Source organism: Castanea sativa, chromosome 6, assembly GCF_040712315.1.
Source record: "Castanea sativa cultivar Marrone di Chiusa Pesio chromosome 6, ASM4071231v1".
Taxonomy (NCBI): domain Eukaryota; kingdom Viridiplantae; phylum Streptophyta; class Magnoliopsida; order Fagales; family Fagaceae; genus Castanea; species Castanea sativa.
The window spans coordinates 39,612,120-39,629,606 of NC_134018.1; the positions used below are offsets into that span (position 1 = coordinate 39,612,120).

Genomic DNA, 17,487 nt, shown 5'->3' on the forward strand with positions numbered 1-17,487 from the left:
GTTATGTAAAATGCATCAATTATTAGTATTATTTCACAATTTTTCATAATTGGTGAGGTGGCATTTTATTCAAAACCCACTTTGAAGTTTGTTATTGTTAACGAAAAATTCTATTGCACTTACTTTATTTTGAAATCATTATATTAAAACATGATTTCAATTAAAAATTATTTCACAAATTTTACTAAAATTGTAATTTTTTATAAACAATTTTAGTCCATGTAATTTTGCGTGTACTTGTGTAGTAAGAAATGTGTAATTATCATTTATCAATTCACTAGTGACTTTGATTTTTTTTTTTTTTTAATTTTAATTGAGTGTGGATTTGAACAGTCAAATGTTGAGTATGAGACTAATTTCACTGAACCCGTCACGCATATGTATAAAAATAGTTATGTACACTTTTTGCACATTTATCTCCAATCTAAATAAGGCTGCAAATGAACCAAATTTTTTATGAATAACTTAAGTTCAACTTAGGCTATGCTTGTTTATTTAACAAATAGACCAAGTTCAAGCCCAAATTTAGACTCTATTAAATTAGTTAAGCTCAAACATAATAATGCTTTCATGCATAAGGTCCCTTTTATTAGGTTTGGCATGTGTCACCTTAGAGTTGGTCAACTTTGTTTGTCCTGAGTTCTTGCTAGGAGTGTTAAGCCTGAAACTCACTAAATGTGATTTGCTTTCCTAATCTATATAGTGCATTTCCTAATCTAAATGCCTAGGGCCCAAATATGCAACCATAAGATCAGAGGAGGGAGTGTGTTTGAGACAATAAATAAAACTCCAATCAATTAAGTTAAAAGAAAAATAATCTTGTGGAGTGCTGGTGAAAGTTAGCGGGTAAGCTGGGTCTATTGATCCATGCTTAATCTATCTGGTGAGGCTTAATATGTAGAAAATATCCAAGTTAGCGAGACCAAAATTTGGTCTATGAGAGCTTTTTAGTAGAAGCTTACTGCCAAATTTTATTGTATAGTCCATTAATAAAGTGTAAGGGGGACCCATTTGAAAGAGTGAGAATTACATTTGATGGGTGCAGGACTTTGCTATGAATTTTAAAGGCTGTGAAGTGATATTTTGAGTTGGGGGTGTTAGTTTTGAGAAAGCATAAGAGGATAGCATGTTTGGGTGGATATAGAGTGGGTTGTCATATAGTATTTGCCTCTCTTCTTCTTGGGCCAATTGACTTAGTTTTTGACTCAAGACACCCCATTTTTATGGTGGTTTCATAGTTTGAGACTAGTTTTATGCAAGAGGAACATCTCCCTAAGCATTTGAAAGCTCAAATTATCCTTGTTTTGGTCAGTGGGCTTTACCTTAAGCGTTGCAGTGTAAGCTTTATTACGTTGTTGGGTGATTAGTAGAAGAAAAGAAGTGCTGAGGTCTAAAATATATATATGTAGGAAAAATGATAAAAGGCCCAAGGGAACGATACATTGGGCCTAATCCGTGGCAAATAAAAGAATTAGAAAGGAAGAGAAAGATTGAAGCCACGAAGAAAGGGAGGACTATGGACCTGAGGCCCAATAAAAGGTAAGGAGTCCATAGAAAAAAAAAAAGGAATAGAGAAGGTAAGGAGAAGAGTTCAGCCCACTACGACCTGAGGACACCGGGGATTTCCTTGGACCTCTGGATGCACAGCACGGCTAAAGAAGGATTAAGACAGCTTAGAAGGCCCCAAGAAACAAGAAGCGGATGGGCCTTCTTCTCGAAGCAACCAGTAATACGGCGCAAAGCCTGAAGATTTGTACAGCAACAGCTCAGAGCTAGGGAGTCGGCGTCTTGGGAACCTAGAAAAAAAAAAAAAAAAAAAAAGAAAGGGGGTAAACCCACAAAGGGAAATGGCTAGGAAAAACCTTCGGTTTTCCCAGAAGAAGACCTCATTTACTGGGAAAAATGACAAAAGGAAGGAGCGTCAAAAAAGGGGTTGAGTTTGAAAAGAGAAGACAGACAAAAAATGACTTGGAAGGCAAAAGGGTCTCAGAGTAGAAGGTCAGCGAGACACTTTCAAAGAAAGGAACATCAAAAGAAGGAAGCTATGAAAAATGAGAAAAGGGGTAGTCAGAGGAGTTGAGATGAACAGAGGGGCTCTGGTACCCAGGGGAGCTAAAAGGGAAGAATCAATGGTACCCCGAAACCCTAATGTGACACTATAAAAGGGGGAGAGCAACCAATGTTGGGGGAATCTTGAAAAAAACTGGAGAACAAATAGAATCAGTAACAAGCTCTGTAAAACTCAAAGAAAATAGGGGAATATCTCCCGGTATCACAGGAACAGCCACTATAACATATGCTTTGATTCAAAATGATTCAAACTTTGCAAATCTTGGAAACCTAAAAGAGTCATCTAAGTCTGCAATTTTTGAGCTTATTTGAACCTTGCATTAATCCTTGGTGAGCTCATTGTAATCTGTAACTAAAAAGAAATTTATTAATGAAAGATTTTCCACAGATTTAAGGATCATGAGCAAATACTTTGTTACTTCCTTCGTTATATTTGTCTGCCCTGTTGTTTTCTTGTTGATCAATTCATATATTCTCGATTGCAAGTGTGTGAATTGCAAGAGTCTCGCCCTATGCATCACTTGGTCTTTAAAAAGCCTACTTAGTTGCGGTAGACCAAGCCCAATCCCCTTAAACTATAATCAGGGAGCCCGGGATCCTCATCTAAACTTGGGCCCGAGTACTATTCAAAAAAAAGACTCCCACAAGTAGTAATAGCATTTGCTTATGTTGGGTATTACTTGCATTGCAGACATCATCAAGGCTGCAGTGGAACTCCAAATTCAAGAGGGTAAACCCATGTCTTCAGAAGATAAGCATTGGGTGAATATCCAATGGGCAGTAACTCTTGAGACTATATTGAAGCCTAGAAACAATGCAATTCACAACCCAAACCAGGAAATAAACCTTCAATCAATCATAAATGACATGGAATGGAGGATTAAAGAACAAACTAAGTGTGCAGGTACTAGAAAAGTGCAGAAAGTGTATTGTGGAGCATTGGAAGTGCCCCCTTCCAAGTATTATAAAATATGATGTTAATGCAGCTGTTAATCCCTCAATACCACCATAGCAGCTGTGGCTAGATGTTTTGATGGAATTATTGTTAAAGCTTGGGCCAAAGACAGTCCTCCATGTGTTCCTATTGTAGCTTAGACAAGTGCTATTCTTTGGGCTCTTCAACTAGCCTTGGAAGAAAACCATCAGAATGTAATGTTATGGATTGGGCTATCACTAATATCGTGCTAAACATTCTGGAACCCAAGAAGCGCTTCTCATTGCTGCAATTTGAACTGGACTAGGAGGGAAGCTAACTATGTTCCTCATGGTTTATAAATTTATATATATATTGGCCCAGAATAACTAATAATATTTGGGGTTTGTCTATTAAGTTTAACCTACTAATGATATTGAGTCATTGGAGGCCTTTAGCCCGCCACAAGTTGTGAGTGAACCTTACTTATTCATTACTTGTGATTGGATCCACTAAGAAATAGCAATTGGGCTTTATAGAGGGCTATAAAATGAGCCACTAGGTGTCACATGGCACTTCTCAAAATGGTCTTTAACAATTAACACCATGTTAGAATTGATTTTAAGTTTTTTTTTTTTTTAAGATACAATCGAATTTCAATATATGGTGTTTATTTCATAATAATTGGTCTTATCATCAAACTGAAATATCAATTAATGTTTGGTGTAGGCAAGGTTCAAATCTCAGATCTCTTATTCGATAACAGTAGATTTTACCAATTGAGATAACCGAAACTCACAATTAATATTAAGTTTAAGATTAAGAGAGAAGAGAGAAAGTGAGAGCTAGAGAAAGCACATTGAAATTATCATGGTTTAGTCCAACATTCTACATCCACAACAAAAAATCTCAAGCCTCTACATCTTTACTTTGTTGAATTATATTATACTGAGACCTTGGAGAGAGACACTAACCTCATAATAACCCTGAAAAAAAATATTAAAGATAAATATCTTTACATAGTTACATGTATGATTATGTAAGCCCATATCCAATTTTGCAATTTATTTATGTTTGAGATTGGGATTCAGATCTTCTAGATTTCCTAGGGTACTCTACCAATAAATTTTCTTAAATCCTAACCACTCTTTAATGATTTAATGGTATAGATTTTGTCATGTCAGTATTCCACTAACAATATTTTTAAAATAATAAAATAATGTTGCAAACAAAATAATTAAGATTATATATTGTTAGTGGAATACTGACATGGCAAATCTAGACCATTAAATCATTAAAGAATGGTTAAGATTTAAGAAAATCTATTTGATAGAATACCCTAAGAAATCTAGAAGATCTGAATCCTTGAGATTGGGTTTTGTCATAGTTTAATCTCACGATCTATGTCCACAAAAACAAAAAAAAAAAAAGTCTCAAGTAATTGCATATCTACTTTATTAAATTGTATTATAGTGAGCCCATTGGAGAGAGAGACTAGCCTTATAGTAACCCTAAAAATATATTAAAGACAAGTATCCTTACATAGTTACATGTATGATCATGTAAGCTCGAATCCAATTTTGCGACTTATTTATGTTCAAGATTGGGCTCTTGACAAGTATTAATAGGTTCGGTTCAAAATTACATTTAGGCCCAGATTCGGAGGAGTAAAATGATCAACCATACCTTCTTTTTTCTTTTTCTTTTTTATAGAATCGACCATACCTTGATAAGGCTTCTACAAACTGGCTTCTAAATTTACATTGAAAAATAAAAAGAAGGAAATTAAATAAATCAAGGACTTTGGACTTCGCTTTATGTTCGTTGTCTTTTATTTTTTTTTGCTGAATAAGGTATGTTCGTTGTCATTGGTTGGACTTAAGGAACTTCATATTTCATAGTGATGCAAAGTTAACTACTAATTAACTTGATATAGCTTTTTATTGTTTATCAAAAAAATATGCAGCTTTTTTTTTAACTTATTGAAAATATTTTTTTAACTAAGCTGTACCTAAAAAAATATAAAATTATAAAAAAAAAATTATACTTAAACAAAACGCCTTTAAACAGTATAAAGTGTAAACCACTTTATTACATATATAAATAGGCAGTTTCACAAGTTCATCTCAATCCTTTCTCTTCTACCGTTCTTTTAGCTATAATTTTGGTTTACTATCTTTTAATTAAGGTTTTATTATTTCTAAATTTGGTAACATTAAAATTATAGTGTTAAAAACTTTCTGGATCAAAACCTTAGAATTTATATGTGTTTAAATTCGTCATAGAATGATATGAGGTTTTTTTTTCTCTGTATATACTATATCAACTATGTATAATACTATAAATGAGTTCTTTAAAACAATTCAAAACGTAAATTGAGCCCACTATAACTCAATATGTATACTATAAATAATATATTTAGTAAACATTAAAAAAATAACAGCATCTTTATTTATTTTTCTAAACCATGGATTTCTAATGACTATATATGCGTTCATTATAATGTTATAACATTCCAATTTATCTAAGTAATCTAAGTAATTGGTACATAAAACAAATCACTAATGAGATTGTGACTCTATTAAAAGAATAGATAACATTAGCTAGACTTTATGTGTGTGTATTAATTGAAAGTTAAGGTATCTAATCTGGCTATATAAATCCTTCCTCCTCCATTAGAACTATCAAATTTATCAAAAACATTCCACTTGATCTTCTTACAAGCTTCCTTTGAGTTTCAAAACCTAGGTACATTGTGAAACCTACAAGCAATTTCTAGGGTACATAAGTTTTTGTTCTTCCTACATTGAAAGGAAATTTGAATAAACAAATCAAGTTTTATTTAGATAAATAATTAAATCGAAATATTTTTAAAAAAATTGTATCTTCTTTTCTTTTGTTTATATTTTGTTAAGCGTTATTAGATCTAAATTTATAAAATTTGTATATTAATTTAATCTTGAAATTTATTAATATATATTTCTCCTTCTTAATATTCTGAATTTTTTTTTGTTTATTACTTTGGCTTGTAGGAAATAATGGTTTGGTACAAGTAACTCCAGAAGCCCCAACCTTATCCTCGTTTTAAACTACGCCCAAAACACCGTTTAGTGGCTGCTCAGATGAAAGAAATAACTGCAAACTTACTACTCACATGTTACATGGGCTTAGAATCCAGGTATGATCATATGTTAGGTAAAAAGTGGATCCCAAATTTATTTTTGATAGTTCAACAAGGCTTCTGCCTAATATGCCTTTGAATTGTTTTCTTTGGTAGTTTGTTGTGCCATTTTGTCAATAACGTGCCCTTTAAATATATTTACATGGGCAATACTAACTTAGAGATAAGAGTAAAGTAAATATGAGTTTCCTGATAGAAGTTAAAGTTGTTTTTAATTAAATTTTCATTAATAATAAGTGTAAGTTTTATAGATTAAATAAGATTGTAGTGAATGCATGTGGGGGGTGTTTCTTGAAATTATGTGCGGAATTTTATGAATGTAAGAGTTTAGAAAACATATTTCTTGAGAGTTAGAGGTAGGATGAATGTCTGGCTTACCAATTTTTCCAACATTAATTTCTATGGACTGCATATCTGATAATTATTTTATTGTTTACTTACTGCTCACATGGGTGAGGCAAGCAAAGCCAAGCCAACCCCACGCTCAGTCAAACACAACCTAAAAACGTTTGTTTGGTACCCTATTTAGATTTTGAAACTGTCAAGCCCACGCAAAAGTCCTAATGCACCGACCGCAGGTTTAGCTCTGCGGGTTGGTAAATTACTCACGCTATTTTGATGAGCTACTTGATTGTGTGTAATCAATATATATATGAAAGCTAGCTCGCATACATTTGTACCAATAGATGGGTGACATAATTAAATATCATATCAGAGGCTGGTGTGTATAATGAAGGGCTAGTTTAGTGTGTTAGCTTAGCTAGCTCATCTTCTCCCTCTCTGTGACTCCCTTTCCTCCACATCTCATTGCCTTTCTGTCCTGTTTCTCAATGGAATTACCAACAAAGGCATGTTATTCCAATGACCAGAAAGACCGATATAGTATAAAGACCAAGAAAGTTTCTTACAAATTATGTCACCAATTTGATGAAATCAAACGGGTTTGTTGGGGGAAGCCATCCAATAACACTTACATTTTGAAAAATGTGAATTGTGAAGCAAGACCAGGAGAAGTCATGGCCATTGCTGGCCCAAGTGGGGCAGGAAAGACCACATTGTTAGACATACTAGCTGGAAAGATCCCACCTTGTAGAGTTTTGGGTCATGTTCTTGTAAATGACCAGACAATGAATGCTAAACACTTTCAGAGAATATCCGGTTATGTCACACAAGATGAGGCTCTTTTCCCATTTCTTACTGTTAGAGAAACTCTCATGTATAGTGCTCGTCTTAAGTTGCAAGGCGGGTTCAAATTGGCCACAGCCAGAGTCAGTGAGCTACTGAAAGAGCTTGGACTAGAGCATGTTGCCAATGCCAGAATTGGTGGTGAATCAAGGCGTGGCATTTCGGGTGGTGAAAAGCGTAGAGTTTCAATTGGCGTTGATCTAGTGCATGATCCAGCTGTTCTTTTGCTCGATGAACCAACATCAGGATTGGACTCAACTTCAGCTCTGCAGGTTGCCTTGTTGCTGAAGTCTATGGCTACAACACAAGGTAAAACAATTGCGTTAACCATCCATCAACCCGGTTTCCGGATTCTTGAGCTATTTGATCAAATTTTGTTGTTATCAAATGGAATAGTTGTTCACCATGGAGCCCTGCATCTACTAGAGCAACAACTTATACTTGCAGGTCATTTAGTTCCTCTGCATGTTAATGTGCTTGAGTTTGCCATTGAAGTGGCAGAAACCCTGGTCATGGATATTGTAGATAGCGAAGTCAAAGACGTTGAACAAGGATATGAGCATTTAAGTAGAAATCCTAACAAACGTCATGTTGAAAAACATAAATTATGTTACTGTAACACTCGGTTCAGGGAGGTTTTAATACTAGGTCAGAGATTCTCTAACAATATTTTAAGAACAAAACAGCTCTTTGTTGCAAGAATGATACAAGCAGTACTTGTTGGGTTTGTGCTTGGGACTATATTCACAGAGGTTAGCAGTGATCCACGGAGATTTAAGCTAAAAACTCAAGTTGGTTTCTTTGCCTTCAGCCTCACCTGCTTATTGTCTTCCACAACTGATGGCTTGCCTATATACTTGCAAGAGAGAAGGATTTTAATGAGAGAAACCTTGAGAGGAGCTTATAGAATCTCTTCTTATATTATAGCAAATACTCTTGTGTTCCTTCCTTTCCTCTTAACTGTGGCTCTTCTCTACACCACCCCAGTTTACTGGATAGTTGGATTAAGGAGGGAAATTGATGGTTTTCTCTACTTCTCACTGGTGGTCTGGATGGTTTTATTAATGTCGAATTCATTTGTTCTATGTTTTAGTGCACTAGTGCCAGATTTCATCATAGGGACATCTTTAATTGCAGGGCTTATGGGATCCTTTTTCCTCTTTTCTGGTTATTTCATATCGAGGGAGGACATACCTTGGTATTGGATTTTCATGCATTATTTGAGTTTGTTCAAGTACCCATTTGAGTGTTTTATGATAAATGAGTATGGAGGCGAGCAGGGAAAGACAAGATGTTTGGTGAGTGTAGAAGAGCAATGCATTGAGTATGGTGATAGTTTTCTGGTGCAGCAAGGTTTGAAACAGTCACAAAAGTGGAGTAACTTAGGTGTCATGCTGGGGTTCATCCTTGGGTACAGATTTTTTTGTTTTCTTGTTCTATGGTACAGGTCTTACAGAACCAGCTGCTAGAAAGCTTCAGTGCTATGCAGAGAAAGTTCTTCTGGTTTCTGTCTTGTACGTCCTCTTAAACATCAATTCATTGGTCTATAGTAATTAATGTCGGTAACTTAATGCTTGCCTCTTTATTTTTTAAGCATTTGGTAGCTTCTTTAGAAGATCGCAGGTGAGGTCAATTTAGCATCCAATTCTCCAAAATTATCACTACAGCAGAACAGCCAAATTTTAAAAAATTAAACTTTGAGTTACAGTGGGCTGCTATAGCTACCCGTTGTAGCTCAAAACTCAAAACAAAATTAATATTTTAATGTAGTGTAAAAAAAAGTATTTTAATGTATTGATGGTTATGGTTGTTAGTTTTTGTGTTAGATATTATTTTAATGTGTTGAATGTTAATATAAAACCTTTGCTATATAGCGTATTATAAAATGAGTTGTTAAAATAGATTAAGTAGTGTTTTGAGTTACTAAAAACTAAAATTTTTAAATGTTTTACTATGAATGCTCTCAGTAGGGATGGCAATTTAGATCCGACCCTCGGATACCCGGCCCAGCCCGACCCTAATGGGCCGGGTTTTACCCGGTCCGATAAAGAATAGGATCGGGTATGGGTTTAAAAAAAAAAACCCGAAGCGGGTCCGAGTTTTATAAAAAAAATCCGGATAAATACCCGAATAAATACCCGGTTAAATACCCGGTATGTTAAATTACTAAAACACCCCCTTATATATATATATATATATATATATATATATCATCATATAACAGGGAAAATTTTGGCATTTGGGCCAAATGGCTTGAATGGGCTTGAATTTAGGGAAAAAAAATTTAATGGGCTTCAAAAAAAAATTTCTTTGGTTGGGCCAAATTTCGGAACGGGGCCTATTGGGCCCAGCGGGGCAGGTTTGGGCCCCAGGAAAAAAACCCGATTAATAATTGGGCCGGATCCGGGTTTCGGGTCTTGGCCCGGGTATGCAAATACCCGACCCGAACCCAACCCGTTGCCATTCCTAGCTCTCAGTGCATTTTAGGGCTGTTTAGATCCAACTGAAACTGCCAAACCAATAAATCCGACTTGGCTTGATCCTATAGATTCAATCAATCCGCTCAATATGATGTTCCATACTCGACAGTGGTCACATCTTTCAAAATCTAATGACTTCCATGTCGAGTGATGGGTCGTCGCAAGAAAACCAAAATCCAACTGATCCGACATATCTCCACCCTTTATGAGGGTTTTTCTACCATCCTCCACGAGATTTCAGTTAGATCTTGACCAAATCTAATGAGATCTTAGCCAAATCCAGCGAGATATGCTCTTTCTATCGTTATACTAACTCCAACTTGCATCTGACTGCCACCCAAGTCATCCAAAACACCATTCCTTCGAGGTTGACAACAAGTTCCATGCTTCCCCACTCAAAAGTAATTGAACTAAGTTTGGATTAAGCACAAACTCAACCCTGACTAACCTGTGGCACCCCTAGTGCCTTTAATGGCACCAAATAATAATAAATGGATGACTTTGGACTTCACTATGATGTGATACTAATAGAACTAGAAAACAGAATGAGTAGGATTAATTAGATTATGAGTTTTTTTTTTAAAGAGTTTCAATTTATGACGTCCGCTTTTGATGATGTTCTTTATCGTCAGACCAAGACATCAATCGGTTTTTAGTGTAGGCAGAAATTAAACCCTAGATCTCTTATTTAACCATCAGAAACTTTATCAGTTCACCCTTATTTTTTCACCTACTAGAAAAATACTAACAATAATATAATATTATTATTATCATCATCATCATCATATTGTATCTGTATTTCTTTAAATACAAATAAGATAACAAATTAAATACTCAAAACAAAATTTAAATAATACTCAAAAATATATATATATAAATCCTTAAATTTACACAATTTTTTATATTTCACTAGTAATATCATCACTAAAAACAAACAAGGAAAAATAATTACTAACTTCTGAGGACCATAATTTTTCTTTAGGTACATTAATATTATTACCACAAATACTAAATGTCATGAACCAATAGTAAATATTGTTTCAAAAGCAATTGTGGTTTTATGAATACTTAAGAGAATACATGTCATTAAAGAGAACTAAAAAAAAAACCAATTATAATTCTCTTTCCACCAAGTGAGAATATCCAACTTTACATGTTACCTTCAAATAATTTTAAAAAAAAATAGCAAATTTTTTTTTTTATTAAGAAAAAACCCATTCATTCAAAAATAAAAAGTTGACTTGAATACGAACTAATGACTTGTTTTTCCTACAGGTCTTTCAAGTTATTTCCCTTCCGATCAGGTTAATAGATTTAGGTCCAATTTTGCTAGGTATAGATACTAAGGTATGCTACTTAGTTTTCATTATTTCTCTTCCTCTTCTCTAGTCTCTCTTCTTTTCAACGGTTCTTTCTCTTTTCTCAAACAAAATCATCTCTCTCTTTTCTCTCTTTCAATATCTCTCATTCAGATCCTCAAAATTCAATCTTCTCTTTCAATTGTCTCTCACTTTACTTAAACTCATATCAAACCACCTCAAAGCCAAATTAAACCATAACGATGACGCACCACACAGACTTTACTTCACTCATCATCACATCATTTGGATCAGTGTGGTTTGTAGGTTTTATTGGAGGATTTTTTTTTTTTTTTAATTTGAGTTTTTTTGGATTTGAAATTTGTGGGATGATTTTAGCAGTTGTGATTGTGGTTGATGGCAGTTGACTTGATGTTGGTAGCTTGGGTTTATGGATGGATTTGGCTTGGTTTGATATGGGCTGTGTTTTAGGTTGTTGTATAGTAATTTTGGCGGTGGTTGGTGGCAATTGATCTTGTTGTTAGTAGCTGTGGCTGGCATTTAACATAGTTTTTGGTGGATTGCATAGCTAGATAGTGGTCGATGGGTGGTGTTAGGTTGAAAAGTCTTATGTAGCGTTTGGTATGAGGTAATGTTTTAGAATTCCCAGGAATTTTTAAAGATTCCCATGTTTGGTTGCAAATCACGTTAAAAAATCAGATGTCAGGGGAATCTGGATTCCCCTCTCAGTAGGAATGTGAATTCCCTTTAAAACAGGTGGGAATCCAGATTCCCAAGTTTAAAAGAAATTATATTTTTTATAAATTGACCATTTTAACCATTTTTCATTATCATTTAATCAATTAAGATAAAATATAAAACAAATTATTATGGATTAAACTCTTTTAAAATTATTATTAAGAATAAAAATATTTGAGAATTTAAATAGTTATTTTTGTATTATACCTGTTATTTTGAAATGTTAGACTATAATTTTAATAAATTTTTCATAAATAATTGTCTATATTTGGTTTTTCATTATTTATTTATAGGAAGATTTTTTTTTTAAGGACTTGATAGTTTACATTTAAATCTAATGATAGAATAGGAAAAATAAATAATTCTTTTAAGATTCCTGGAAATAAATCAAACATTATCATCTTACATTCCTAAGAATCTTAAGACACTTCCAATGAAACCAAACATAGGAATAGCTACATTCTTAGGAATGTGATTCTTAGGAATCACATTCCTAGGAATCTAAATGCCAAGAGTAATGTGGATTCCCAAGTACCAAACGCCACATTAAAGAAATTAGAATTTTGTTATAATTGGAATTAGCTAATCAGTGAGAGAGAGAGGAAATCTAAAAGTTTGTTACAAAAAAACTTATTAACTCCAACTAAATTAAAAATCTAATTAATAAACTCATTAATGTGTGGAGATCAATTGCACAATCAATTAAATGCGCGTCTATATATATATAGTAAGTGTTATTTTGTAAGAAATTATATAATGTATAATATCTATAAATATTTTGTAAAAAATTATATAGTATTTCATGTACAATGTTTATTATGTTTAATAATATTTAAGGAATCAATTTCAATTATATTACATGTCATTAGAATCATATAATAATAAAGAATATGAACCAATTGTTTGAGTAAATTGACAAATATTTAGTGGAAAACTTTTATCTCCAAAACCGGTTTGAAAAAAAAAAAATCCTTCCATCTATCTTGCGATGATTGATAAAACCATTCATATCTATCTTTGTCACAATACTTTTTTTGTGAATCATGTGACTTGTAAATTAAATTAGTCAGTAAACCAATCATTACACTACAAAATTTAACATTAAATATATATATATATATATATATATTCTTTTTTCTTTTTCTTTTTTTTGGTCTAAGATAAGCATAATAGTTTATAATAGAAATTTATTATGATTATGTTTGTATATGAAATTATATATACTAATATTTAAAGAAAATAGGTGCAATAAGATCTTAATGGATGGAAAAATATATAATAGAATTTTAATTCAATTTTAATTTTATATATATATATATATATATATATATATATATATATATATATATAAAATACACAAATTGTATTGTAAGCCAACACATAATAGTGAAAATTCCCTCAAACTAGTTTGCTGGAAAACTTTGTATATGCTTTATTATTTGCACTAATATAAGTGTAAAATTATCTTTTATATCTTGACATGGGAGTAATTAAATTTTCTTTTATCTTTTTCTTTACTTTTTTTTTCAATTTTTTGTTAGTGATTCCATTGGGAGTTTGGTATTTCAAAAGTAATTCTTTCATATATAATAAATTAATTTTTATTTTACACAAATTATTAGTGCACCATTTATAAATAATTAATACATAAAAATAAATTTATTTATCATATTATACTTTTTTTTCTTAGAAACTATCATATTATACTTAGTTTAGTTACATAGTACAGATTTAGACTATTATATATCGTACATGTCATTAAAAGGAATTAACAAATATGAACAATTTAGTAAATTACAGATATTTAATAATTTTAACGCATTTAAGAATATAATTAATTTTTATATTTTGTATTGCATGTGTTATTAAATTAATTTTGGCTTTTTGATGGTTTTGTTTCAATTGTTATTAATGTAGGACACATTTGGTAGGTACACTGAATAGAGATTATGATAGAAAATGATAATGTACTAATATCTATTATTAATAAATAATAATAAACATATAGTAATGCAATCACTATATATTTCTTTTCTTTTTTAATAATTTGATATTTACCACGGAAGAGTAGGAATTTGAATCTTGGTTGTCATGGACACACTTAGAACTTAGAAGTGTCAACCAATTCAAATGTTTAGTCATAAAATTAGAATAAAATTAGTTGTTATGTATGGAATACAAATTTTTTGTACCATTTTTTGTATATCACTTTATTTTCCACTAATCATAATCTTTCTTATATTCTTGGATAAATGAATAACTATTACAAAGAAATAGCTACTAAGAGATAGTTATTACAAAGGAATAAATACGTGGCAATAGATAGAACCACCTATGTCTACTTTTAGTCAAATTGCTCTTGAGTCATGTGACTTATTTGAATAGTATAAGTATACAATTATCTTTTATATCTCAAGGGTGTAATTAAATTTCTTTTATCTTTTTATTTATTTTATTTCCATTGTTAAAGAAATTCAATTTGAGTAAGAGTGATATATTTCAAAATCAATCCTTTGATATATATAAATCTCGTGAAAGTAATCATCATAAAATTTTATTTTACGTAAATAACTAGTGCAACACATATAAATGTTTAATACATATGCATTTATTATATTAATACTAAGTTTAATTACATAGTACGAATTTAGAATACTATATAAATTAAGTACGTACATGTCGTTAAAAGGAATTTACAAACATGAACATGTTAGTTTAGTTAATTTACAGATATTTAATTAATTATTTCAACTCATTTAAAAATATAATCATTTTTATATTTTGTATTGCTTGTGTTATTAAATTTGTTTTGCTATTTAAAGGCTTTTGTTTCAATTGTTGTTAAGGTAGCGCAAGTTTGGTATGTTGAATAGAAATTACGATAGAATTGGTAATATTAATATATATATATATATAATGAAAAATTAATATATATTTTAAAAATGTATGATTTAAAAATTGTGTAAATTAATACCATGTATAATTTGAATATCTTTTCAAAAAAAATATATAATTTAAATTATTAAATTGTGATTATTTTTAATTGTATTCGTGCATATACACGAGATTATATACTAATTATAATGTAATGACCATTACCATTCTCATCCATTTGGTTGTAAAATTAGAATAAAATTAATTGTTACGTGTATATGAAAAGAGAGACAGATTGTCAGATTATTTTTTATAATTTTTTATTTTATACCTATTATGTGCTAATGGAAAGATCAAAAATTAATATATCTCCGGTAAGGATAACTATTCCTTGAAATGAAAATGCAACAAAACATACAAGAAGAATGTCATATTCCAAATCAAATTTTTTTTTTTTTCATTTGCTAATAAAAATCTTTTAATTAATACAAGAAAATAAATATATGTATTTCATTAATACCTAGCAATTAATTAATAGACCGACATTAATAAAAAAGCTTATTTTGATCAGGCGGAAACGTTACTGCTTTTTCATATACATACGAATGAGGTCTACAGCATAGCATCAACACAAATATCATATCAGACGTTGGCGTATAAATTAACAGTCAGCTTAGCTAGCTCATCGTCTTCTACTTCCTGTTCGTATCTTCCACAATTCATTGCCTTCTTCCATTTTCTCAATGGAATTACCAAGGTATTCCCCTGACCAGAAAACTGAATATAGTCTAAAGACCAAGAAAGTTTCTTACAAATTATGTCACCAATTTGACGAAATCAAACGGGTTTGTTGGGGGAAGCAAGTGCAACCCAATAGCACTTTCATTTTGAAAAATGTGAGTTGTGAAGCGAGGCCAGGAGAGGTCATGGCCATTGCTGGCCCAAGTGGGGCAGGAAAGACCACATTGCTAGATATACTGGCTGGAAAAATCCCACCTAGTAGAGTATTGGGTCATGTTCTTGTGAACAACAAGACAATGAATGCCAAACACTTCCAGAGAATATCCGGTTATGTCACACAAGAGGAGGTTCTTTTCCCATTTCTTACTGTTAGAGAAACTCTCATGTATAGTGCTCGTCTCAAGTTGCGAGGCGGGTTCAAAATGGCCGCAGCCAGAGTCAGTGATCTACTGAAAGAGCTTGGGCTAGAGCAAATTGCCGATGCCAGAATTGGTGGTGAATCAAGCCGTGGCATTTCGGGTGGTGAAAAGCGGAGAGTTTCAATCGGTGTTGATCTGGTGCATGACCCAGCTGTTATTCTGCTTGACGAACCAACATCAGGATTGGATTCCACTTCAGCTCTGCATGTTGCTTTGTTGCTCAAGTCCATGGCTACAACACAAGGTAAAACAATTGTGTTAACCATCCACCAACCCAGTTTCCGGATTCTCGAGCTATTTGATCAAATTCTGTTGTTATCAAATGGATATGTTCTTCACCATGGATCCCTGCATCTCCTGGAGCAACAGCTTACACTTGCAGGTCATTCTATTCCTCGGCATGTTAATGTGCTTGAGTTTGCCATTGAAGTGGCAGAAACCCTGGTCATGGATATTATAGAATGCGAAATCAGCGACATTGAACAAGATCATGAGCATTTAGGAGGAAATCCTAACCAAGGTTTTGTTGATGAGCAAAAGCTATGTTACGGTAATAATCAATTCAAGGAGGTTTTAATACTGAGTCAGAGATTCTCTAACAATATTTTCAGAACAAAACAGCTCTTTCTTGCAAGAATGATACAAGCAGTGATTGTTGGATTTGTGCTTGGGACTGTATTTACAGAGGCAAGCAATAGTTCAAGAAAAACTAAGGTGCAAACTCAAGTTGGTTTCTTTGCCTTCAGCCTCACCTACTTGTTGTATTCCTCAACTGAAGGCTTACCAATATACTTGCAACATAGAAGGATTTTGATGAGAGAAACCTTGAGTGGAGCTTACAGAATCTCTTCTTACGTTATAGCAAATACTCTTGTGTTCCTTCCTTTCCACTTAACAGTGGCTCTTCTCTACAGCACCCCAGTTTACTGGATAATTGGATTGAGGCAGGATATTGATGGTTTCCTCTACTTCACACTGGTGGTATGGATGGTTTTATTAATGTCCCATGCATTTGTTATATGTTTTAGTGCACTAGCGCCAGATTACATCATGGGGACAGCTTTAATTGCTGGGGTAATGGGGTCCTTTTTCCTCTTTTCTGGGTATTTCATATCAAGGGATGACATACCTTGGTATTGGATTTTCATGCATTATTTGAGTTTGTTTAAGTACCCATTTGAGAGTTTTATGATAAATGAGTATGGAGGAAAGAGAAGATGTTTGGAGAGTGTACAGGGGAAATGTTTTTTGTATGGTGACACTTATCTGATCCAGCAAGGTTTGAAACAGTCACGAAAGTGGGGTAATTTAGGTGTGATGTCCGGGTTCATCCTTGGCTACACTTTTCTTTGTTTTCTTGTTCTGTGTTACAGGTCTTACAGGGCCAGATGCTAGCTAGAAACCAGAAATCGTCAAAGCAATATTGGGAAAGGTCTCACATTGGTCTATTTCAATTAATGTCAGCAAACTTCAAGCTTGGCTCTTTAGTTTTTAGGCATTTTATTTGCTGTGCCTTTAACGGCTCTGATTTGTTGTTAAGTTATCTTACTATAGGTAGGTAAGAACT

The 17,487-nt window shown here is 32.7% G+C and overlaps 2 protein-coding genes across 2 annotated transcripts; both read left to right on the forward strand.

Annotated features, from left to right (window-relative positions):
* The first annotated feature begins 6,994 nt into the window (after positions 1-6,994).
* On the forward strand, positions 6,995-8,818 carry LOC142638416 (ABC transporter G family member 10-like). Its single transcript, XM_075812448.1, has one exon. The coding sequence runs from the start codon at positions 6,995-6,997 to the stop codon at positions 8,816-8,818; it is 1,824 nt and encodes a 607-aa protein (XP_075668563.1).
* A 6,685-nt stretch (positions 8,819-15,503) lies between these two features.
* On the forward strand, positions 15,504-17,315 carry LOC142638481 (ABC transporter G family member 10-like). The gene has a single exon (XM_075812508.1). It carries the CDS (start codon positions 15,504-15,506, stop codon positions 17,313-17,315), a length of 1,812 nt encoding a protein of 603 aa, XP_075668623.1.
* Positions 17,316-17,487: the final 172 nt, after the last annotated feature.